Raw genomic sequence first — 24,776 nt, 5'->3', positions numbered from 1 at the left:
TTTTGTTGCATCATTTAACCCAGAATTATGAAAATGTGAACTTTCTTCATTGCAGTCTTATAATTCCTCGGTTCAGAAAAAGCAGCACTATTAACATTAAGATGAAGCTTTTCCTCTAATATTTAAAGGTTTGATGTTTCTGAGAGAATATGTAATGTAAGCAAAGCCAACTACCCATAGGGCTGCTACGACTCTCTCTCTCTCTTTCTCTCTCTGGGTGCACAAGGCCAGATGGCTTTGATGACTCCTTCAACAGCCCTGTATCCCCATATTCCCACGGCAACCACCCACATGACAACCCAGGGGACACGATCTCCAAGTCCACAAAGCACATTTAGACGCCTGCCTCCACGAGTGAGGCTTTGAACATCAACCACTCTGGTTTGCTTTCTCCAGAAACCCAAGAACGAGAACCCCAAACCACACATTTGAGTTTACTAGTTCTGTCTGTCAGTCCTGATCCAACAGAGAACCAAAATCACCCCTTGGGTTCAGATCAGGCAGAATACAGCCCCAGAAATCCAGCACCAGGTTTTGCAGTGTTGTTCAAGCTTGGAATCTTCTGTTCTTTTTTTGCTTTTTCAGCTCCAAGGCTTTGAGGAATACAGAACGAGATCTGGTTGTATTTGCAACAGCACTACCAACAGTAATTCCACTTGGTACATCAATAAGGGGAAAGCTGGGAAGTCTTCTAGTTTGCTCTTGGATGGGTGAGCAATGTTTTGAGAAATCAGTCAAAATGAAAAATGAATGGGAGGAAGAACTCAGGTTTGGAATCAGAAATTCCCAACCAGGTTTGGAAACTCCAGGAGAAGACAGAGGACACACTAGGGCCCAATATTCTGCCCCGGCCTCTTCCACTGTGAAGTGTAAGGAAACTATAATTACAAAGAAAAAAAATTAAAGCCACAGTTATGTGGCAACAGCTCCACATGAGCTTTCCTCTGGAAGACAGTCATTCATTCTTTTTCCTAGAAGGCCAAAAAAAAAAAAAATCGATGTCACCCATTTATGTCTCCACGTTGCCCTTTAAGTGTCCAATTATGATCAAATAACAGCGAGCATGAAGCCTAACTGTCAGAGGCTGAGACTTTAGAAATAAAGAGCAGAGGACTTAATGTATGACGTGACTTGTAATGTTATACAGAGCTGAATTTTCAATTGTAAAGGATTTCTGCTCCTTTTATGAAAATCTTAATTTTCTTCTTTAATATTCATATATATGCATCAAGGCCCTTTAAAATATGGTCAGATCAGGGAACTTTAATAGAGCTACAAGTTAGATCTTTAACGTGTGAGTTACTGTGTGTGAACTATGTGGAGCTCGTGTAAAACCTTGATAGCTTTGTAACAACATGTGTAAAGAAAAATGTAATAGACACATCTGGTAGAACCAGACGTTTCAAGGCAAGGTATGACATTGGTGCATTAGCTTGAATATGGCTTAACAAAAAATCGTGTTTTTCTCTTGGTATGACTCATAAAAAAACATTGAGGTTGATGTTTGCCTATTGGACATGATGATTGAAGGTCAGCTTTGACATAATTTTATTTACCACTAAAGTTTATCACATGGACCTGTGAACATTTAATTGAAGAGATACTGAAAAACTTATGAGCTCAGACAGGCGCTAATAGCTCGATAGTGCGATAGAGACAGATAGATGGAGTGAGAGAGAGAGAGAGGAGAGAGAGAGAGAATGATAAAGTGAAGCTAAGCCAGGCTCTGAGGGCCGGCCAGTGATTAAGGGATGGGAGGATTGAACAGCAGCCACTGAGGGACTAGTGTCTATCTGTGTGAGTCCATGTGAAAGCGGGGCTGAGGGAAAAAAAAAAAAAAAAAAAAAAAAAAAAAAAACCTCAGAAACAAGAACCCACTGTCACGGTATCTTAGCAACCGTCTCTGTCTCCCAGGTGACAGGGACTGACATCACTTCCTGTTGGTTAGCGAGTGTGCATGTGTGTGTACACAGTGTCCAAGTGTAAAAAAAAAAAAAAAAATACACAAACTGATATGTGTTTAGGACGTATGTGTGAGGTTGAGCAGAGTTCACCTGCACGGCTCGGCTCTGCAGCTTTAGCACCCGTGTCAATCTGCTACCTGACAGGAGAGTGTGTGTTGGTGGATGTTTCTTGAATGCATGGTGCCTGCACGTTCAGGGAGCACACTGTGGGCATACATGTGCAGTGTGATCCATGTGCGCATGCGGTCAGCCTGATTGTACGTTATGCCAATGGAAGCATGGCCAACTGATGCCATCTGGTAGGACTACTTGGCACAGGACGGCTCTCTATGGTTCCACGACATATTGGAGTAGTTAAAATTAACACTGTGACACTATTTGGCAGAAAAAGACACTGAACTATCTATTACAGTGTCTATTTCAAGCTCTCTCTCACCTTACGGGTCCAATCTGCAGGCACACAGCGGGAGGCGGGTCTGTGAAGACTTTGGCTGGCCATCACAAGCGCAACATCATCAAGAGCAAAAACCTCTTCACACAAAAAAATCTATGCTCCTTCTTTTATTTTATCCAAATAAAACAACTTGACCTTGATTTAAAAAACAGCAACAAATGAAACAGAAATTGTAAAATCTTAATTAAAAAGAAAAAAAAACAGTATTTCAAATGTCAATGATACAATGTATAGAAAAGTGGAGTTTGCAGGAGGTTTTTCATAATTGTCTCTTTCCACTGGTTGGCTTTCTTCAGAGTGGAGGATTAGCGTGCTGTCGGTTTGACCATTTACATGAAAAACTAATGCTCGCATTGTCTGCCCCTAATTAACTTCAGCTGCTCAGTCCCGTGAAAAGAAGAAGAAAAAAAAGGGAACTACTCATGATTTGTTCCTTAATTATGTTGAACATTTGTAGCAATAAAGCAACCGAGCGGATGCATGTGTCCAAACTGGCAAAAAATGCTGCCAAGATTCAACTAAAAAAAATATATAAAAAAAATCTATTCCAGAGTCCAGTACGCTCGCTCAGAGTAGGTCCATGAGGATTTCATCCTCCATAACACTGGAGACTTGGGGCATCCCGGGCTGGGGAACAGCACCTCTCTGACCTCCAGACATCAGGATCTGACCTGCACACAGGTTGAGAGAACAAGACATTTAGAAGAAGGGGAAATAGTCATTCCTTTTGTACTCATGTAAAGTCTGACTTTAAAGAAGAACAAATAAATAGAAGCACTGTCATTTTGCTCATTTGTGCACTTTTCTTAGAAAGCTACGAGCTCAGTTCAGAGACTTATTTGGCTTTAAATGGATACAGATTATGAATCACTTCTTTTTTTTTTTACCTCGTACTCATTTTCAAAATCACATCTTATTTTTGCATTTGCCTCTTTTCTCCCCTGAAGCCATTTTCTTTCTGAGGTCAACAAGTAAATTGGAATTTGAGTATAAAATCAAGGTGCCCCAGTGGTTTGAAATGTTTAAGTTCTTGAATAAATGCCCTGCGGTGTGTTCAATCATCCCAGAATTTTCATATCAAATATGAAACTGAACTCTTTCCTACATGAGTTTGTCAGAAAATCAAACCTAGCCTAAAAATGAGCTCAAATAGGCGAGGATGGGGCTGGCCCGTAGCCTGCTGGTTAGCGCGTGCCTCCCTTGCGCAGAGGATACGGTGAGGATCCCAGTTTCGAATCCAACCTGTGACTCCTTCCCTGCATGTCATTCCACTCTCTCTCACTGATCTCTGACTCTATCCACTGTCCACTGTCTCTAAAAAAGAAGTTCATTTAAAGTTTCACCCCCTTAACAGGATTACTTAGATGGGTGAAAATACACATTTTCTCTGCAGAAGCCCTGAAAGGAAAGTGCAAATAACTTAAATCTGATCTAAATTGTATTCCTGCTGTAGTCTGATTACCCACTAAGAAAAGGTGACAAGTAAACAATAAACCATTGATTTAAAACAACATTTGTGCAATGTGAATATAAGTGTTGGATCTTGAAAAGTGAAATTAGATTTTTTTTTTTTTTTTTTTTAAATAAATGTACCCACTTGCTCATAAGCCATTACCCAGGAGAAAAGCTATGTATCGGTATGCTTAGAGGATGTGTGGAAAAAATGAATCATGAGGTATTCCGTGTGAATCATGCGTCAAAACACGATCAGTAACCACTGACTAGCAGGTCAAATAAAACTCACCTGCATTCACACTAAGTGAAAGTCATCAGTGCAATTTGATTTTGTCTAATTGGGACTGTCTTTGAAAAAGAAAATCCTCTTTAAAGTTGGAGCTGTACATCAATATATTCAAGCACCAAAAGTTCTCTGAACTTTTACAATCAATTCTCACAAAAAAGAAGGAACACTGAGAAGGAATATTTCACTAAAAAACAAGTTTCTGCAAGGTGATCGTTGTGAGATATGAAGGCAGCATGTGACAAAAAATTCTTGTCTGTCTATATTAACATCAGTCATTCTGACTTTACAGATGTGTTGAACAAAAAATAACTCATGTTCTTTTACTTTTGTAGCAACATAAGTTTTCAAACTTTTTTCAAACTTCTTCGCCATCATTGAGTATTTATCAAGACCTATATTCTCACGTCATTTCTTCTCTAATCAAATGTTTTCTGAACTCCTCCACCTCAGTGGGGGTTGCTTGCTGACCTGCCAATGGCTGCCTCCACTGGCCCTGCATTTGAGCCCCCCCTCCTGGTGCCTGATGGACCAACTGCTGCCCGAGTCCCTGGTGAGACATCATGCCTGGCATGTGAGACACCCCGCCCTGCTGTGGACACACAGGGACAGAAGAGACATCATGATTAACCTCAGTGAAAAAGAAGAGAAGTGACCGTCGCCGTGGGACGTGCTGCGCCGGCTGCAGGTGGATTCTCTTACTGGTTGCTGTTGGCTGAGGAGAAGACTGCGGAGCTGGGGATTGGCTCCTGGATTTGAGAGGCGGAGTATGGGACCCTGGGCCTGGGCTTGTCCGCCCTGTGCTACCTGGTTGGGTGGAGCACCGCCGCCAGGCTGTTGTTGATTGGCTGGTCCGGCTGCTCTCATCGTCATCTGAAGGAAAGTTGAAGATGTCTTACAAAATTTTACAATTTATAACTTGTTAAAAAAAATGTTTTGTTTCTGCTGCATGATCCTTTTTGCACAGTAAAACTTCCTCCTGTGTTGTTTTAATCTAAAATTGAAGAGTGTACAAGCTGTCAGAATGATTCTACTGACTCTGACATCTAACATGTGTAGGTATATCAGGAAAGAAGCCCCTTACCTCATACAAACTTACACATGCAGGTTAATCATGAAATATATTTAGGTCTTTGTTTCAATGGCATGCTACATGAGAAACAAACACATGCTGATAGAAAGTTAGCTGTCCTCCCGCCTGATTCTGAGCAGTGAGCTGGGCACTCAATCAGTGTTTATGTGTATAATACAAAATAAATAAACGCTAAAACGAATCACTTCAGAGTGATTAAAAAGGATGTTTCCAAAAAAATATGAGTTGTCTTTAACATTGTTTCAATAACAATATAGGACTTCCTGATTAACATTACTGATCAGGGACTGCTGAAGGAAATTCTGTTTCACTTTCGATCCGTTGTGTAGTCAAACAAACAATCATTGTCAGGATTTTCATGCATACATAAGCTCGAGCTCATGTCAGTGAGGTACCTGTGGACACCCTGATCACTTTGCATTGTTAAGAGATTACTGCTGGTCTCACCATGTTGTTCTGCCTCTGCTGCTCCTCCATCATAGAGACCTGACTAACAGGGGGCATGCCCACCACCACAGACTGCACACAGGACAGATATGAGAGAGGAAGGAGGAGGTGGGGGGTGGGGGGGGGAATGGTGGAAGTGTGGAAGAAAAAAAAAGGAGGACAGTGGAGGAAAAGGGGTTACCAGTGAGGCATGCAGAGATCAGCGGGCACCGGAGCAATAAAAGTGTCAAACCCAGGCAGTGTGAGAGGGAAACACAGGCAGGCATGCCAGCACAGAGTCAGATCAGTTACCTGCTGCTGGACGTTGCCATGGGAGACAGGGATGGGGCCAGCAGGCCTGTTGAGGAAGTTCTGGTTGGGGGCAACCTGACCGGGCTGCATGGGACCGCCGGCTCCTCCTAACTGCTGCAGGAGACAAAGCCACCGTGAGACAGCAGTATGCAGCTCTGCTTTCCCTCCGCACTCCGCCAGTACACACACTTTGAGTCTTTGTTTCAATCCTCATTTAACAGTCAAGTACATACACAGGAAAGAAGCATTTAAAAAGTAATGGCAAGTTGTTTCAAAATTTAATTAAACATTAGCAGAGTTTTTGCAGATCTTTGCATGTTTGTAAGATATGAAGAAGTCACACAAACGATGAGTTTAACAGTACAGACACCAAATGTATGATCATGAAAACACGGCAGTCTGGGGTTATTTATTAGACATATCATGTATCAGTTTCACTTTACGAGGCATGCTTTTTTGACCTGTAAAAAAAACAAACAAAAAAAACAGCACATCTGCTGTTTCCAAGTACAACATTTTGCCCCCTGTCCGTATCGAAACCCTTCAGGACACTCAAATTTAACTTGCTGCAAATTGTCATGAAATATTCATGTTTCCAGCAAGAAGAAAGACATTTTAACACCTGCTTAGTGAGTTAAAGATCTAAAATAGGATCCCTGTAGACGATCAAATTGTGCTTTTCTTCTACATGTCAGAGAGTCTGTGCTCAGCATGTTCCTTTGTCTATGAGGAACATTAAATTGTTTATATCGTGGGATGAATTAGTGAAAACTTTTGCTTAAAGTCCAGGTAAGCACATTAAAATTGTAATTGGTTGCTTTGAATAATGTTCCTGCTTAACAAACTTCACTCATTTAAACTGTCTCCATCTGTGATTGAAATGCTTTCTTCTTATGTGAGAAACAGGTCGCAAGTTGTCAAAATTGATCGTACAACATCCCAACCTTTAGTCTGTGATATGGGTGTTCCACAAGGCAGCATTCTTGGACCCTTACTTTTTCTTTTATACATCAATGAGCTTCCTCAAGTGTGCAAATATTCAAAATGCTTACTGTATGCTGATGATACTGTGATTTTTCTCTCTGACTCAAATCCTAATGTCATAAATTCCAAATTATCGTCTGAGCTTCTGTTCTTACATGACTGGTTGAAAAATAATCATATGACCATCAATGTAAAGAAAACGTATGTACTTTCACTCCCCCAGAAAATGTATTACATTCACTGATCCCATCACCTTCGCAAGCCAAGATCTTGTCATCACAAAGACCTACAAATATCTTGGTGTGCTACTTGATTTGCATCTTACATACCGGGAACACACCTCTAAACTAACTACTAAGCTGAGTCAGAAACTTTATGAGTATAATAAGATCAGATCATATCTTTCCTTCTCTGTTTCTGAAACGTACCTACATGCAATTGTGTTTTCATCAATTTCCTCCTGTCTTCCAATTCTTCCAAAGGAGATTACTGAACCAATAGCACGACTGTACTATCGAGCTCTTAAGATCCACAGTAACCTCCCAAAGTGGTCACACCATTGCTCTGCACTCACGCTCCAACGCCTTGACTTTCCAAAATGAAATACACAGCCACGCCATTACATACTATTTTCAGATTAAAAGCAGCACTTCACCAACACTTGCTGCACTTCTACCGACACATATTATGAGACAAGTGCGCCTCACTAGGTCAGTCTCACAGGCACTCATCCCAGTCCCTGCATACAAAAACAACTATGGTCGGAAGTCCTTCTTTTATACATACACCAAGATTTGGAATGACATTCCCGATCACATTAGAACTTTACCTCATCAACACCTCCCTCCGTCACTGGATAATGGACTTTCTGACCAACAGACCCCAGTATGTTAGGTCAGGACACACCTGCTCCACCACCATCACACTCAACACAGGCGTACCACAGGGCTGTGTGCTGAGCCCATGACTGCAGACCTGTACATAGATCCGACACCATCATCAAGTTTGTGGACGATACGGCGGTGATTGGCCTCATCAGCAACAACGATGACACAGCCTACAGGGAGGAGGTACAGCATCTGGCCGCCTGGTGTGCTGACAACAACCTGCTCCTCAACAACAGCAAGACGAAGGAGCTCATTGTGGATTTCAGGAGAGAAAGAGGAAGCACGCACAACCCCATTCACATCAACGGGATGGCTGTTGAACGTGTCTCCAGCTTCAAGTTCCTGGGGACCCACATCACAGAGGACCTCTCCTGGTCCACTAACACCTCCAGTCTGTTTAAGAAGGCTCATCAACGCCTGTTTTTCCTGAGGACGCTGAAGAGACACCACCTGTCTTCAGCTGTACTGATGAACTTCTACCGCTGTGTGATCGAGAGCATCCTGACCAGCAGTGTCACAGTCTGGTACGGAAACTGCTCTGTCGCAGACCGTAAGGCGCTACAGCGGGTGGTAAAAACCGCCCAGCGCATCACAAGGTGCCCACTTCCTGCCATTGAGGACGTCCAAAGAAAACGCTGTCTGCGGCGAGCTCACGGCATCCTTAAAGACTCCTCCCACCCTGCCCACAGACTGTTTACCCTCCGGCAGGCGCTTCAGAAGCCTCCGGACCAGAACCAGCAGACTGAGGAACAGCTTTTTCCCCAGAGCTGTTTCTCTTCTGAACTCTGCCCCCCGAACTCTGAACTCTGTCTCCCTCCCGAACTCCGCCCCCCGCTGACCCCCCTTCCCCTGCACATCACCTCACACCCATCATCCCCCCACCACTCCTCCTGGTCATACACACATATCTCTCATCCACCTGTATTATTGTATTATAGTATGTTCATATCACCTCAATAAGTTATCGACCTGTAAAATATGTCCATATTCTGTATATTATCTGTAATCTATATTATAATCTGAAGAATATACTTATATTTATAGCATTTATTTATATTTATAGCATCCCATTAATCCAGCCATATATACCCAATAATTCACTTTTTTTTAGTCTACATCTGTAAATTTTGTAATTACTGTACATAGCACAGACTCTTGCACTTTCTGCTTATTGCACTTCTGGTGAGATGCCAAACCTCATTTCGTTACTCTATACTTGTATATGTGTAATGACAATAAAGTTGAATCTCATCTCATATTTCAAAAATACATACAAACGACACCTTCTCCACACTTACACCTGCACTCATTAATTGTTCATGTATTGTTAAAGTATTGTTCGCAGTATCTGTACTGTTTGTTTCTATTTGTCTGTATCTGCCTAGCCCATGCTAATGTCCTGTAAATGTATTTGTCTTGAGGTGTCATGGCTGTGGTTTATGTTTCATGTTCTGCAGAACAGGAACCTGCTGGAAACCAGTTTTTTAAACTGAGTTAGGCCCGTTAAACTGTAACTTAATGTTACTTTTATACTTTCCTGTATAATAAATGAAATGAAATCAAAAGAAACACGTAATGGAGAAGCTGATTCAAAGCGAGAGATAAGGGACAAACCGATCGCTCCTTGTTCAGGGTTACAAGTATTCTCAAGTTCAGTTAAGCTTCATTCAGGCCTAAGCAGTCTGAGTTCATAACAAGCGGTTACCTTCCTCAGGTTGACACTATTTGGATCCTCTTTCACTCTGCGTTCTGATTGGTTTGTCACATAGTTCTGGAAAATACCACCCTCTCGTTTAAAAGATTCAGACCCGCTTTAAAGACCTGAACCACGGGCTCACCCTTCGCTCACAGTCTGACGTTTGGCTATTTTTGCACTGTTCAAATGAACCCATTATCTATATCTTCAGTCGACATATTCTCCCCGTGTAATGGATGTTTACTGTGTTAACAACCTTGAGAGCGTCGGGCTGAAAACCAAACACTCGCTTTCCTTTGCTCGTGAGTCTGCAGACGAAAAAAGCAGAAAACAAACAGGGACATGATGACACTTGAAGCACCACCTGCTGCTGTGTTTGCTATTTTGAATTCCACGGTTTAAAACAAACTGACGCTTGATGACTAAAGCCGTTAGCAAAGTGGGGAGTAAAAAAAAGAAGAGTCACATACAGTATCCACCCGCTGCTTTTTTTTAATTTTATTTTTTTAAAGCAGAGTTAAAAGGAAAAGGTGGCGACATGTTGGAAACACACCTGTTAGCTAGATACTGATCATCCACATTTACTGGACATCATATTCCCTAAAACTCTGTAATATTTGATTCACAAAGACAGCCCTGACATGGCAGAAAATCACAGTATGAGACTGGTAACTATTCAGAAAGGGCACATTTTGACGCTGGTTAGCAGCTAGCAGTCCTCTGCAGGTGCTGTGGCGGCTTCTGTGTTTCCACACTGAGGGAGAGACAAGGAGGAAACCAGGGTGTTCCATCCCTCGGCTAAGCACAAATTATTAACTAGAGTGTGATGGAAAAACACCTTCACTTATCCATCCCGCTGAATCTGAAAAACACTGCAGGATTTGGCTAATGCAGGGTATGTTTTCTGACTAAGAGTAACAGTGAAAGACACAGATTGGGGTCTTTTGAGGAAGCAAAAAGAGGACCTGCTTTTCTCTCTCCCTCTCTTTTATCCCGTCTATGATTTATTTCTTGTCCTTAACCTCTTAACTTGTAAAAATCCCACATCAAGATTTAGAGCTCTTTTCTAGGAAAAACATTTGTTTGACTTGCTGAACAGTACAGAACAAACAAAAGCCACTCCAGGGCTTTGCACAGAGAAATCTTAACTACTGGTCCAAATTGAAATTTTAATTACATTTAGATTGCTGTAGCGCTTCCCTATTAGCAATGCAGCATGTGATGATACACAAGAGGCGGAGGAAAAAGAAAAGAATCTTCATTACAATTTCATGATGTCTGCCTTCTCTAAATGCCCTGATGCTCATACACACAGCGCTCTGAGTCGCATGTAGCGCTGTCGCTCTTCTGCGAGGACATGGAATTAGCAGGGTGAGCAAACAAGCGCTATCACCGCAGATGAGAGCAGACTGCGAGCAGACTGCGAGCAGAAATGTAATCTAAGTCATGTAAGGCTGACAGCAGGCTTCAATTTTAAATGGCGACATAGTGCTTTCTCTCCGACTGGATGCAGCATTGTTTCCTCCGTGCAGGCTGCACATGCTGGAGCCGAGCCCTGTGATGGAAAAGACGGCTAATCCAGAGGACACATTTTAAATCAGCCTGTCTCCAGGGGAGACGAAGAGCACAGAGTGGGAACGTGAAATTTTCATGACATGTGAGCAAAGGAAGTTGTTTGTGACCTCAGCGGCGAGAACTGGTCCACCTTCACCACAGAGGCGGGAAGTCGTCTGATTTCCTAACCCTGTCCCTAAAGGTTGTCCCACTCCATCGCTGCGCCTACAGCATGTCATCTAATGTTAACGACGGCGCTGAAAGATTCAACAACTGGAAGCGAACAACTGGGAGGGGAGGGGGGGGGGGGGGGGGGGGGTTGGCATAATGAAGCGGAATCTTACAACTTTTCACATTTTTGAACGAGAGCAAACATGACAGAAGTGTGTGAGGAGTTAATAGTTTGAATGTCTTGTTCGAAGGATGTTCTTCCACCCTGACGAGAACTGTGAGGACGACATTTACACTGCAGGGGAACTGTACAACAAGAAGGCTGTAATAGAGCCAGAGCTTTTAGAACTGATGACATATATAACTGGTTACATTTATGTTTTCTACCCGATTAATATGTGTGAATAAATGAAAACAAAATTGTCTGGTGAACACTGACAATGCTTGTCTCTCCTCTTATCAAAGATTATACATATATATATATATTTTTTTAAGACCACTCCGGTCTTTGATCTATTGTCCCTTCCTCACTTCATTCTGTGGCTGGTTTAACTTCCCGGTATGTTTTGCTGATAGACTGTAAATATTAATGAACGAAGCCTGAGTGACATCAGCCATCTGATACAGCAGAGGGCTCCGAAGATCATGGGCAGCCGCCGCCATGCTGGAAATGCTGTCTCACCCTAAATTTTCAGTCAACCTAACGACAGGCTGAGAGCTGGGGCTGAGTCAGGTTTTAAGCCTCTTGACGAACCCTCACCTCGCACTCAACTGTCAATCACATCAGCTTTGCGCCTAACTATGGATAACAGGCATCGTTCGTAAAATCAAAACGGAACCGTTTATAAAAAATTCACTCCCTGTACAGTGTGTGCCCGTGATGACGATGCCTAATCAGACTTGAACCCTTTTCACACATACGGAAATCTGAAAAACTCCGGAGATTTGGCTACCCGGAGGGGCTTTAGGCTTTATGTGTGAACGCAAACAGCCGCATTTATCGCACAGACTTTACCGGGAGCTTCTCTGGCCAAATCCCTAGTATTTTATCCGCAGAATATCCGAGTGAGCTGATGTCTGAACGTGGCAGGATATACTCCGGAGATTTCAACTGGAGCCAATGGAAAGAGAATGATGTTGAGATACAGTGACTCCCTAAAGTGTCTGCACGCGATCACTACGATCTGCGTGCACGTAATTAAACGGCTGCATTCTGTTTTCTGTTCGTCAGTATGTTGTTCTCCACTCGCTTGTGGATGTTGTCATTCCACTGGACTACACATAGCATTGACATAAAGGCAAATATTCTCATTATAACGTCGTGTAGCGGACTCTGTTGCTTCGGCCGCTACTTCCGCGACGTCTTACCTCAGGAAATCCCCCGACCCCCCCCCCCTCCCCTCTGACAGGGAAAGTCCACCGCTGTGAGGAGCATATGTGAACGGCTAGGTCGGGAGAATCTCCGGAGCAGTCCTCCTGTAAATATCTAGATATTATCCAGAGTGCATATGTGAAAACGGCTCTATTTAGTACCAGGCTGTAAACATGTTGATTTCTGATCTTTTTTTGCCAGTGGTGTTCCTGGAGCCAGCCTCAAGTGGACACTCGACGAACTGCAGCGTTTTGCACTTGCGCTTCATCAGCTTCATTTTTCCAGACCGGAGGTTGCTGCTTGGTTTTGCTGCGTTACATGTGTATGCCTTGTGTACTTCTTGTCTTTTTCTTTCACAACAACAAGAACATAATTTTACAAAGCACTCCAGTGTTGTGTTCCCAAATTCAATAAAACAGCTGAGCCACAACTTCAACCTTCTAGAAGTTTATCACGTTGATGTTTTAGTGATATCGTCAGAAACTTCCATCAATCCATCGATATCTTTATTTCGGAGGCAAGTTGTTTGTATTCCTACTAATGTCAGGTGTTTTGGATTTTTTTTTTTTTCATCCTACCTTTATGCACACACGAGAGGTAAATAGAACGCAGTCCAGTGCAACACCATAACAAAGGTGTGACGTTAGTGCAAAGAGATAATTTAATTAACACCTCCTGACAGAGTTAGAAGAGAAAATTATAGGCTTCATAGGAAAGAGTTTATGGCAGAGCGTTGTTTCAGACTGCATTAGATTGTTTATACGGTGTAACTCATAAAGTGGACACTGGATCTATAAAGACAAGCTTTAAAACTGTCAAACTGAAAGAGCATGCTAACGCAGGAATATTTTTTTTCAACCTAATAAGAGTACATTAAGTACAGCGTGGAGGATGCAGGAATTCCACAGAAAGAGTATGCGTTGTCTTGCACCAATAATTCCCTCCCTTAACCAGAGATAATGAGTGTTAATGTTGCAGCAAGAATTTAGCTAATGCTAGCTCCATTAGCCTCAACTAGAGCGAGAGCTGTTAGTGGCTGCTGTGAAGATACTGGGCTCGCTAAATGAAATGTCAATAACAATGCACCTTAATGCTGTAAACAATACACCTCAATTCCCGGGTGCTCCTTTATAATGCCTCCTCATTATCACCTCCTTTTAGTCCCCACCCCCCCCTCCCCCCATGTACACTGAAGCTCTCCTCTCTTCCCCACCTCCTCCCTCCTCCCTCCTCCACCACTCACCGCTCTGTGCTGCTGGACCTGCTTGTGGTTGGTGATGACCTGCCGGATGCCGTTGACGAATCCGCTCTGGTCGTTGGGGATGAGGCCCATGAAGATTCTCTTCTTGGAGGAGTAGAGCAGCATCAGCACCCGCACTTCACAGGGTGAGGTGGTGTGGGGGAAGTGGACGCAGCCGGCCTGCAGGGAGGGTAACAGGGGGGAGGGGGGGGGGAATTTTAGCCATCAAGACACATTGGTTTTATAAACAGAATGCATAGAAAATACTGCTCTAAATCTATTTAAGGCAAAAAAGGCAGCGCTCAGCCGGGCTGCATAGAGTCAAACCTCTGCTTTTTATCAATGACATTAAATGATTTACATCATTTTACTAAACTTGTTTATATCTGGACTGATCAAGCATGTTTAAAATATCATGAGCTGACACATGATTGACTACATATCTCTAAATGGTACGGCCTGGAACCCCCTCTAGAGTCCACACCACAACACTGCAACAAAATACTTTCAATCAAACGACTGGAACCTGAACTCTGTTGCCACTCATGGAAAATGTATCGAGGTGCACTAAATGATGGATACGTTTGGAGACATGGAGGGAATAAACACTTTGAGGCGCAAAGGAAGTATAAAGTGCTCCAAAAAACTCACAAAACCATTGGCCATAATGCGGTACAGGCCTTTCAGCGACTCCATGTCTTTGTGGGTGAAGAGAAACTGAACCATTCGGGAGTTTCTGAAGAGGTGACCTAAGGTTGCCTGCAGAAAGAGCGGGGCACTTAGTAATGCATCATTCAAACATAAGTCAGCAAAACGATTTCACACACACACACACACACTCTCAAGTCTCACCAGGAGCTGCTGTGGAATCAGCTGCATGATGAGCTTCTGCGGCCACTGGTCCGTGTTTCTGTTTGGGAGAAACATCGACAGCATTGAAATAAGAAAACACTACAGAATCGAAAGTCTTCACTGTGTGTTTGGCTACTCACAGATTTTCTCCTTGGTTAACATGCACTTGACATGGCAGGGAGCGCGTCAGTTTGGTTGTTGAATCCATGGAAGAGGCTTTAGGCTTCTGGGGGGGGTTGATGTAGATAGAAAAGGGAAGACGCACAAAAAAAAGTTTGTTAAAAAATTAAGCTTAAAAAAAAAACACCCAGAGGAGCACAGGGGGGAAAAATACTTCAATATTACCGTTACCACTGTTTCTGATTTGTTTCTAAATATCTTACTGTCAGGACATTGGCAGACACTTTGAGCCAACAACAGGCCAATATAGTTAGCCCAACAAGCACCGTCAGTGGATATCCATTGAACAGGGGAATTTGCCACAAAGGTCTACATATTGTAGCCATCACAGCCTGTCTAATGGGTGCTGACCTTTAAGCGCGCACTCACACTAGGCCCAGTTACCCCATACTGTGCTGAAGCACGATTGCCCCCCCCCCCCCCCCTCATTCCCCCACAGGCCTGCACTCCCACTGCTCCAGGACTAACACATAACGTTATGATGAAGCGTGCTTAGTTTACATGACAGGAACATTTTTAAAATTAAAATGAAAAAGGGACGAGCGGTCGAGTCCGCATATCAGAGAACAACACAAAGAACAAGACGGCAACTTCGCTGAATTTGTCGCTTATTTTGAGTCATTTTAGTCACATGCAGCCAGAACACTCTGAGATTTCTCTATAATGGAAGGCTTTTCACGCTTTTGTGCCTGTGCTTGTACTCGTGTATGAGCAACTGTCCTGTGCCAAAGCACACCTCTTCCAACCGTGCCATGGCCAAGGAAGTGTACGGATCACACACACTAGTCAAACAAACTGGAATTCCTCTTTAAATGAAGCTGATTGGTTCATGTGGGGATGCCTCCTCTCTGTGTCTCTCTAGATGTGATCTGGGTATTAAACAGCTGGAGACACCGGGGAAGACCCACGACATGCTGAGGGGTTAACATCTTCCAGCTGTCCTTGAGCAGTCGGAGAATACTGCTGAGGAAAAGCACATGGCGGGGTGCCCTGCTCAACCTTTCTCTCAACTCTGACCCCAACAAGCAATTAAAAAATGGGCCGATAGATGGACTTTTAAAGACCTACAGATAACCTCTTCACCAGCGAAATGTCAGGACAGAGAGGGAAAGAAAGAACGTCTTTCTAAGTGCATCGATATAGCAATCCCACTCGAGGGAAACCACCAAACCTCTTCATCTTCAGGGCATCAATACAGGATCAATGATCAATCAATCACATATTAGTCAGGACTTCTGTAGTCCCTGTGCTGTCCATTACGATTGTATTGTGTTGGACTTCTCAAAGACAAATGGGCCGTTTGTTTCCAGGGCTTGTTACTGCAGGGAATCAAAAGGATCCTGAGATGTAGACAAACAACTCAATCCAATTTATCGACCTTAGATGTGGATTTGAGGGAGGAAAAGAAAAGTGATCAAAAACCTTTGTGGAAAGCAACCCCCGAGTTGAAAGGCGAATGAGTGCAGTGAAGGAGGAAACGGTAGATGAAGAGCAATGTTTCATGCTCTTCGTCTCCAAGACATGATTTAGAGCTTCCCACACTTTTTCCCGTCCATTTAACCGACTCAGATAATTTTGACAAACAGAGGGGGGAGGATGGGACTGCAGTCGATAGAGGCCATCGATCCAAGTCTGTCCAACAAACACAAACACTTGAGGGGCCTCGTGAGTGTCGCATTTAAGTCATTAGCAATGTATTTCCCTGACTTAGCAATACAGCTGTACACTCGATGATTTGACCTTGAGAGAAGCCGATAGCAGTATGACGCTAAACCGATGTGCTATTAATTCTACTGTGCAACAATCGATGACAGGTGGTTATTAAGACTTACCGCTGTGATGATCACCATTCTAGTTTTTTAAGGTTCTGCTGTTTGGTTTGGATTTCAGCTGTCTGACGATATGATACGACTGATATGAGCTGAGATATCAGGCGAGCAAAACTAAGTGAAACAGTTTGACTTTTGGGATTTCACTCTTCTCCTCCTTGCCTAAAGTTTGAAATACTGTGTTCTATATCCACCAGACTGTATTGACCAAACACAGAACACCTAAGGGGCTCATCTGGTGCTGCACAGTGCGACACGATAAAAAGAAACCAACAAAGTCACCTGAGCAGCAGTGGAAAAGCAACTTTCATGTTCTGAGGGATAATTGTTTTGTTTTTTTTCTTGAGTGAGTGGCTATAATACAGCGATATAAAATATGTTACAGGTTTCAAAGACATCCTTACTCCATATGAAAAAGATTAATCTCAGCAATCAGAGCCCATTTCATGACCACTGGCTAAAGCAATCAACTGGAGCCATTTGTAAACTTGTAGTCATTTGGATTCCAAAATATGTCAAATAGAACTGAGGTTTAAAAAATAATGTTATTACCCTTAAAATAACTGGATTACCACATGAGGCTTGATGCAACAGCTTTTAAAGTGTAGTCTAAAGTAGGGCAGGGAGAGATGGGAAACAGCTAGCGTGATCCTGCTGAAGGTCATAAAATCTACATAACGGCCCCCCAATGCTAACCAATTAATATGATATGTTGTTTCTAAATTCATATTTTCAGCTTGCGGTTGCCTAGCAACAAGTTGAAACTCTGGGGAGTAACAGCCTCCTGACATGAAGGTTATGGATTGTGGGAAGTTGAGTTCATATGCAGATTTAATCTCCATTGGGAAGAAGCTAAGAATTTCTTGATTGTTTTCGTTCGTTATGCTAAGCTAAGCTAATTAGCTGCTAGCTGTAGCCTTTTTTTTCCCCCCTAACAGACATAATAGAGGCATGTTCTCTTCTCACTCCCGTTACGATAGATACTGAGTAAATGCCCTAAAATGTTAAACTCTTCCTTTAACAGACTTCTGCCCCTCGCTGAACTTAAGACAGCTTCAAGCTCAGCCACAATGCAGGATTTGACTCCTAAATGGCTGACGCATTCAAGAGTTTAAACGCTAACAACTAAAAAGCTGTATTTCTATGACAGTGTTTTCCAGCATTGCTTTACACTACAAAGTGCCTGCCACTCTGCATCCATTCAAACTCGGTCTTTATTCTGAATGTTACCTCCTGCCACTCCAGAACGCCGGTCCAAGCTACAATCTTATTGGCCACACCTTGCGGCTGTCCAATGGGATTCGCATTGCCTGGAGCTCCAGACACACCAGCCTGTCAAGAAAATAAAAGCAGTGAGGGTGTTACATGTAGGCCACTTGTAAGATGTAAGAGCAGAACAGAACCAGTTTAGAAACAGATGTATGAGGGGAAAAAACACAAAAAAATACAAAAACCCTTCTTACAATCTGTAAAGCTTTGTCAAATCTATTACAGTCAATATTAGATTTTGCATATCTCAGAGGTATCAGTCTTTACATAAGGATGTTGCGCTGGGAAAGAAAGTAGTGAATGAATGACGCGTACGCTGGAAACCAACATGGACTTCAACCACAGTGACTTTCTAGGGAAAGGGAGCGTGGTCCTGTTTTGATGTGATAGTAGCACAAACATTTAAAATTCATTTTGATATGTGACATCAGACACTGTGTTAGACGGCAAACTGAGCGCTGGGCTGCTGGTGTTACGCAGCGCAGATTAAAGCCTGGCTCTTCTGATTCCTAACACAAGCGGGGACACTTACATTAGATAATACTGACCTGATTCAAACCCTGATAGCGTTTACAACCTGGTAGGAATAACAAATCTGGACCTCAGCTGAGTGCTGTGAGCTTTCTTTTTTACTTTTTCAAATGTTGGTCGGGATGAATGCAGCACAAAGTGGATCGAATCTTATACAAGACATATAAAAAAGAATCCAATCCCCATTATTCAAAAAGATGGCTTAAATTGCCTTTACATCAAAACCATGTTGGCCAACCAGAGGCTGTCGTCGGCTGTCTTTTAAGCTTAATCGTTAACAATCAAATACCGTCATCAGATTTGTTAGTAATTTGGTTCTCACTGAATCAATCTAAATAATTATCCGTTTTAGTCTGTTGGATTCTGTCGTAAGTGCTACTATTAGCTCACATTTAGATGTCTGTATCTCTCTGTATGTGGGAGGAAGTCAGTCATGCCCAGCTTGCCTGCAGCGACTGAAGATCAAAACAGGAGCAGTGAGAAGCGGCTCTCTGGTACTGGCCTCCTTTCACTGGCTGCCAGTGAAATACAGACTCAAACTCTTGATGTTTCTAAGGTCTACTTGGAGTGGCACCAGTTTGTACAAATGTATAGTCAACATCCCAAACTCCTGATGTTATTCTTCATGGCAGTGGGAATGCATGTTATTTTAATCAATATGATGAAATAACTTTTTTTTTTCTGAACTGATTTTTTTAAATTCTGTCTTTAATATGAACTCTCAAAGTTTACCATGTTGGGCTGGGCTGAAGGCACCGTGGGCTGATTTGGTAGGGGCTGCTGCTGCTGAGGTGGCATCTGCTGCTGCTGTTGATTGGGCACAGGCTGCCCTGGGGGCGGGACTGCTTGCTGCTGATTGGGAGGAACTTGTTGCTGTGGCATCAGGGGCTGAGTCCCCGTCGTGACCGTAGATATGCTGAGCTGATTGAGCTTCACCCCGGGCACCGACGGGATGGTTGGCTGGCCTGTGAACGGAGAACCTTGACTGACCATTCCTGGGACTGGAGGCGGGACAGGAACACGTCCAAAGATTTAAAAAAAAAAAAAAAAGAAGAAAACAGGAAAACTCCCATCAGGTACAGGTACAACGCTTAAAATACACTTTTGGTTCATTTTAATTAATCTTGAGATCCTGAAATACCAATCTTTGTAGATTATTTTCCAGAAACAAAAGCGCATTAAGCCTCACTGTAAAATGCTCAAATAGTCACACATAGAGAAAACAGACATGAAGACACCACAGCTAAAAGCCTCGCTAACAGAAAGGGTAACTCACAGCGACTCTTCTGGCTGTTCGCTGCCTCCACAGCCATCTGTGCAGCCACCTGAGCAGCACTCATGGCGGCCGGATTCTGTCAGCAAGCAGATTAAAAGAAAGGCAAAACAATTCAGGGAGGGAACAGAAACACCACCGTGTGAAACTTGAGCCAAAAGCAGACGGAAAGGAATAGGTGTCCGGGAAGCCTTTCAGCCCTGTGTGGTCCATTACCTGGTATGGATGGTTTGCATTTATGGGTGGAGGAGGCTGAGATGCTCCACCAAGAGGCTGACTGTTAGGCTGAGGGGGGAGGACGGGTTTGAGCGGCCCAGGACCTCCACCTAAGGAAACTGGAGACAGACAGTGTTGAGATGTGAATTTAAGAGTGCTCTATAAGTAATGTAGGAGCTAAACAGTTCTCCTCTAAATGTCGAGGATTAGAAACATTTACCAGGAATTCCCTCCCACTCACAAAAAGAAAAAGTGTAGGAGGAACCATTAGGAGCAGCTCAAATGGTCTTTATTTAATCCACAGCCAACTCAGGAGGAACCTGGGTTCATAATCTTCTTAGAGTACCATTGTGTGATTTTTTTTTTTTTTAAATATATATATCACCAGCAGCATTGAACATGTGAAACTGGCAATGAGTGTCTTAAAAGTACATCAGAAGGAATGTAATTACTGAGAGCTGCACAAAATGATATGAAAACTAAATCTGACAGAAGAAAAAAAGACTGTTGATATCAGAGGACGAGGCTCAGAGCAAACACATAATAAAAAGGCAATTTAAGCTTCAGCGTTAAAGCACAGACACAAAAGATGCCGACACAGATAATAACATTTATGCCAGCTTTACTTGTGTTGATTTCAGCGCAAACGAATGCACCCAAAAAACGTGGTGTAACATCCGATCAAAAGTGTGTCTGGAGATAAGGAGCTTAGGATGCAGCAGTTTGAACTGGGAGACTAAAGTACGCGTCTCTGCATTGTTCTACATACAACAAATTGCTTACAATGCTACACCCTGCAAAGACAAAAACTCCTCTGTCCTTTCTCTCTTATGTCTCTTATCTACTGACTCTGATCTTTAAACAGACAGGATATGGTCCAATATTCACACTGTTAAATATGGTTTGGTCTTTGCTAATTCTGCATTTATGTGTATCTTAAACCGTTTATATGAAACCTTCTGCAACAGATCTTAGTCCAATGTTTAATGCTTGACAAGTATCAGGAAGCTAAATCAACTTACTAGTGCGACCTTTATGGTTTCAAAACAGAGATTATCATTATTAATATCAAAGAAGGAAAGAACAGCTTTACCTTTGAACCTACAGAAAGATACACTTCAAAAAGATGTGCTGAAGAAATGTTACATAAATAATCAAATATGTATTAGTTCAAAAGTTTTAAGATATTCAAAGCATAACATAGTTTCGTGTTTCTTCTAAGAAAAGTTTAAAGATGTGGACAGACTGGTGGCGCCCACACCAACAAGGTGTTAAATCGTTTGTTCTCACCAGGAAGCGAGATGCCTCTGACCAGGACCATGTGGAAGGGGTCCTGACTGTAGTCTGGATGGGGTTCAACAGCACCTCCCACTGGAGACGCCCGTTCAAATAAAGACCTCAGAGCGGGCAGTTTGCGAGGGGCGACCACAGAGAAATTAATTCCTCTCTAAAAAAAAAAAAAATAGGGGAAAAAATTGATTAAACGGACAGTTTTGCATTTTATTTACCAAACGATTAAATTAAAATAGATACATTCCCTAAAATAACCAATCCATAACACATTTCTAACTCTTTGTTGTTGTTGTTAAGCATATAGAACCATGAAGTGCAGTTTGAGTGATCACTCACATCTCTGATGATTTTAACCAGGTTGTCTGCTGTGCAGCCCGTGTAGGTGACGCTCTCCACAGCAGGAAGCAGGTAAGGAGGAGAGTTACACAGCAGCACACACACCTTGTGGGTTTGACCTCTGGCAAGGAAGGAAGACAGAAAGCAAAAAGGGTGAAACTTTGTCCTTGTTGAGTTACTACTTAGAAAAGCCCACATCCGTTTACTCCTCCTTTTTTTTTTTCTTTACCTTAGACTGACATCTAACACTAAGGCAACATTTTGCAGGGTCAGCACTTATCAAGCAAAATAATGACAACGATCTATTAATTTAAAAAGGTTGTGTTGCTCTTACTGCCTAATTTGTTAACACCCAAGATTATATTCTTCTGGAGACTGGTGTTAGTTAGTGTGGAGAGATTGTACTTGGAATATATATAGATAGAAAATAATATTTGGACTGTTCCAAGGAATTCGAGAGCAGTGTGAAACGTAAAGACTTCCTCACATTTGCTCCCTCATCTTCTTAAAGTCGTCAAAGAGCTGCAGGGCCACAGAGAGTCCCTCTGCTATAAGACTACAGCTTTCTGCTCCACCTCCCATGAACCTGAGAGGGACAAAAGGACAGGGCAGTTCAACATTTTCAACTTCACATGGCGTGCTTACTTCTGCTAGAATGAAAAAATGAGCATGATTAGAGTGAAAACTTTGCGGTACGAGTCCCTTACTGGATGCTGTCGATCCACGACACAAACTCGTAGGCAGAGCTTGTTGGCGCGTGACACTGGACGTACGACTCTGGAGCACAATCCACTGTGTTGAACACCACCAAGCCGTACTGCGTTCCTCCATACTACAACACAAAGAAACACACTCATGTTCATCAACATGTACAAATGCTTTTTCAACATAATGAAATCAACAGACAAAAAAAAATATTAAAAAGAGAGGGAAACACTCACATCTCCACCAAAATCTGTTTCTGCTGGAGGCCCTCCATTGAAATATCTGTGATCAACAAAATAGGTGGAATTTAGACACGATAGCATAAAGACCAAAGCTACAACAGCAACAGGGAGGGACTCTGTCCTCTTACTCGATTGCTGGTAGGATGTAATTTTTTCTCAGAGATTCAAAGTAGGGTCCAAGATTTGCCGTCCCCTCGATGACGAACACCACATCAGCCACCTGGTTGTTTCCAGGCTTGGTGGAGGGCTCCATGAGTGACGAACCTGCCACCAAGAGTCTGCACAACAAGAGGACAGATTTGACTTTTTTTTTTTGCACTAACTTGTGGTTTAGCAACAACATATAAAAACCCTGGCGCGTGAGGGAAAAACCACTCTAAGAGATTATTGTGACCAGGACATATTACGAATTAAGTGTTTCAGAGGAGCCAGGGAACTGCGGTGATGAAACCATAAAAAGCTGCCCCGAGTAACCGCTCATCCGTGTATAACAAGACAGAAGAAGACAGAAAGGTGTTTTTTTTTGGGGGGGGGGGGGGGATTTGGAGGCTGCAGATCTCTTTATATTTAGAACCTGTTTGAAATTGCTTAATCAAACTTGCAGAAACTAGCAGCCTTTCTTTATTGCAGAATAATCCACCACAGGCATTTCCATTTCTTAGAGGGATTTACCCAGAGGATCAACCGCCTGAAACTAGGACCTGTGTAGTTCTCAAACATCAGACATACAACATAACATGGGACTACTTTAAGAAAGATAAAAGATACGATATACTTTATTCATCCCAGCAGGGAAATGTAGGTGTTCCAGCAGCCAGCATACACACAAACACACAACACTTACATATCCCACCCATACAAAGAAAAACATGAGTCCACAATACAGTTTGATAAATGATATATGCAACTCATTCAAATACTCGATACTGCTTAATGCATGGGGAAAATCTGCAACTAGAATATCTGTATCATCCTCTTAGACATCCATTAATTTATTATTAGGAGTTAAATACAGCAAAGATGAATATTTGATGTCTAAGAAGTCATGTGTAACAATCTCCTACCAAAGAGTAAGTGTACATGCAGAGGATTGATTGTAAAATGAATAACAGATGGTGTGTTTGTCATTTTTCTTCAGTTGTTGTCATCCAGAAAGAAACACCATTAATAACTGAAGTTTCACTCAAATTAAGTGGCTAACTTCAATTTCTACTGAACCCAAAAGAAAGAAAGAAATAATAATGTATGAAAGTGAAAATACTCTGCTGGCTAACCCGGCTGTAAATTAACCAGACCAATACATCGTCGTTTACGGGTAATAATAGCTTCTTTCAGTTTCGCGGAGAGACCAGAAGTCGTGAAAACGAAAGACAACACAGTCCTCCCGGTCAACTTTCATGCTTATCTTTCAAATAATCCAGTGTTAGCTAGCGGAACAGCTAAACGTCAGTAAACGAAAGAGCTAAAACAGTGAGGGGGGCGGGAAAAAAAAGGCTTAACTAGCCAGCAGCCATCACGCTGTGAAGGGATGCGGACTGACCTGGAGGGATAAGGGTGCCAGTCGAATCTTGGGATGAGTTTAACACAGTTATAACATCGAAATGCCCGATTTAGCAGAGCACGCAGAGCATTGCCGGATTTATCGTTTGTTGTATTTTTGACGGAAGTGACGTTTGGACACGCCCACGACTGGTGACGTAGGAGCAATCTTCTTCGTCTCTTCCGCTTGTGCGTACAAGATGTGCAGTTCTAAGTCTTGAACAGCAGCGCTCGGTTTTCACCACAGACGCACTAAACTAATAGTTTAGGGGCCCTTAAAAGTTGAGATACCCCTACACGAGGTAGAATAACCATATTTTTTCATAACTTGAACATGTCTAGTTTATGAAACGGATTGTTGTTTAAAAATATTTTACTGCAAAATAACTTTTTTTTTGGGATGTTTTATGCATCTTACCAAAAAACACGAAAATAGGTCAAATTAGGGCTTCTTCAAAAGGGACAGCTCTAGCCTCATCACATGTATTTCTGGGAATCAGAGTCAGAATTTCACCAAATTTGGAAAGGATGTTCACAGATAGTTATTAGTTTCAATTATGCAACGTTTTTATCAATACCATTTTCAATTTTTGAATTTTTCACACTTAAACACACAT

General features: G+C 42.5%; 1 protein-coding gene across 5 annotated transcripts; it reads right to left on the bottom strand.

Moving 5' to 3' along the window:
• Positions 1 to 2,510: 2,510 nt before the first annotated feature.
• Positions 2,511 to 24,293, bottom strand: med25 (mediator complex subunit 25). Of its 5 annotated transcripts, none has more exons than XM_020645747.3 (20): positions 24,161 to 24,293; positions 22,749 to 22,898; positions 22,615 to 22,660; positions 22,381 to 22,505; positions 22,161 to 22,259; positions 21,674 to 21,794; positions 21,335 to 21,491; positions 20,045 to 20,163; positions 19,832 to 19,907; positions 19,288 to 19,556; positions 17,986 to 18,087; positions 14,887 to 14,972; positions 14,747 to 14,804; positions 14,546 to 14,653; positions 13,898 to 14,074; positions 5,991 to 6,104; positions 5,700 to 5,771; positions 4,862 to 5,032; positions 4,631 to 4,751; positions 2,511 to 3,089 (listed from the first exon to the last, which is right to left on the bottom strand). In XM_020645747.3, the coding sequence occupies exons 2-20, from the start codon at positions 22,871 to 22,873 to the stop codon at positions 2,986 to 2,988; spliced, it is 2,250 nt and encodes a 749-aa protein (XP_020501403.2). In that variant the 5' UTR covers positions 22,874 to 22,898; positions 24,161 to 24,293; the 3' UTR covers positions 2,511 to 2,985. The 5 variants fall into 5 exon arrangements, with proteins under 5 accessions (XP_020501403.2, XP_065820953.1, XP_065820954.1 ...); XM_065964881.1 differs by having other exon boundaries at positions 5,991 to 6,101; XM_065964882.1 differs by having other exon boundaries at positions 14,887 to 14,969.
• Positions 24,294 to 24,776: the final 483 nt, after the last annotated feature.

The sequence above is a fragment of the Labrus bergylta genome, chromosome 16, assembly GCF_963930695.1.
Source record: "Labrus bergylta chromosome 16, fLabBer1.1, whole genome shotgun sequence".
NCBI classification, from domain to species: domain Eukaryota; kingdom Metazoa; phylum Chordata; class Actinopteri; order Labriformes; family Labridae; genus Labrus; species Labrus bergylta.
Note: the sequence above shows the minus strand (reverse complement) of the source record. Positions and strands in the feature narration are given on the sequence as shown.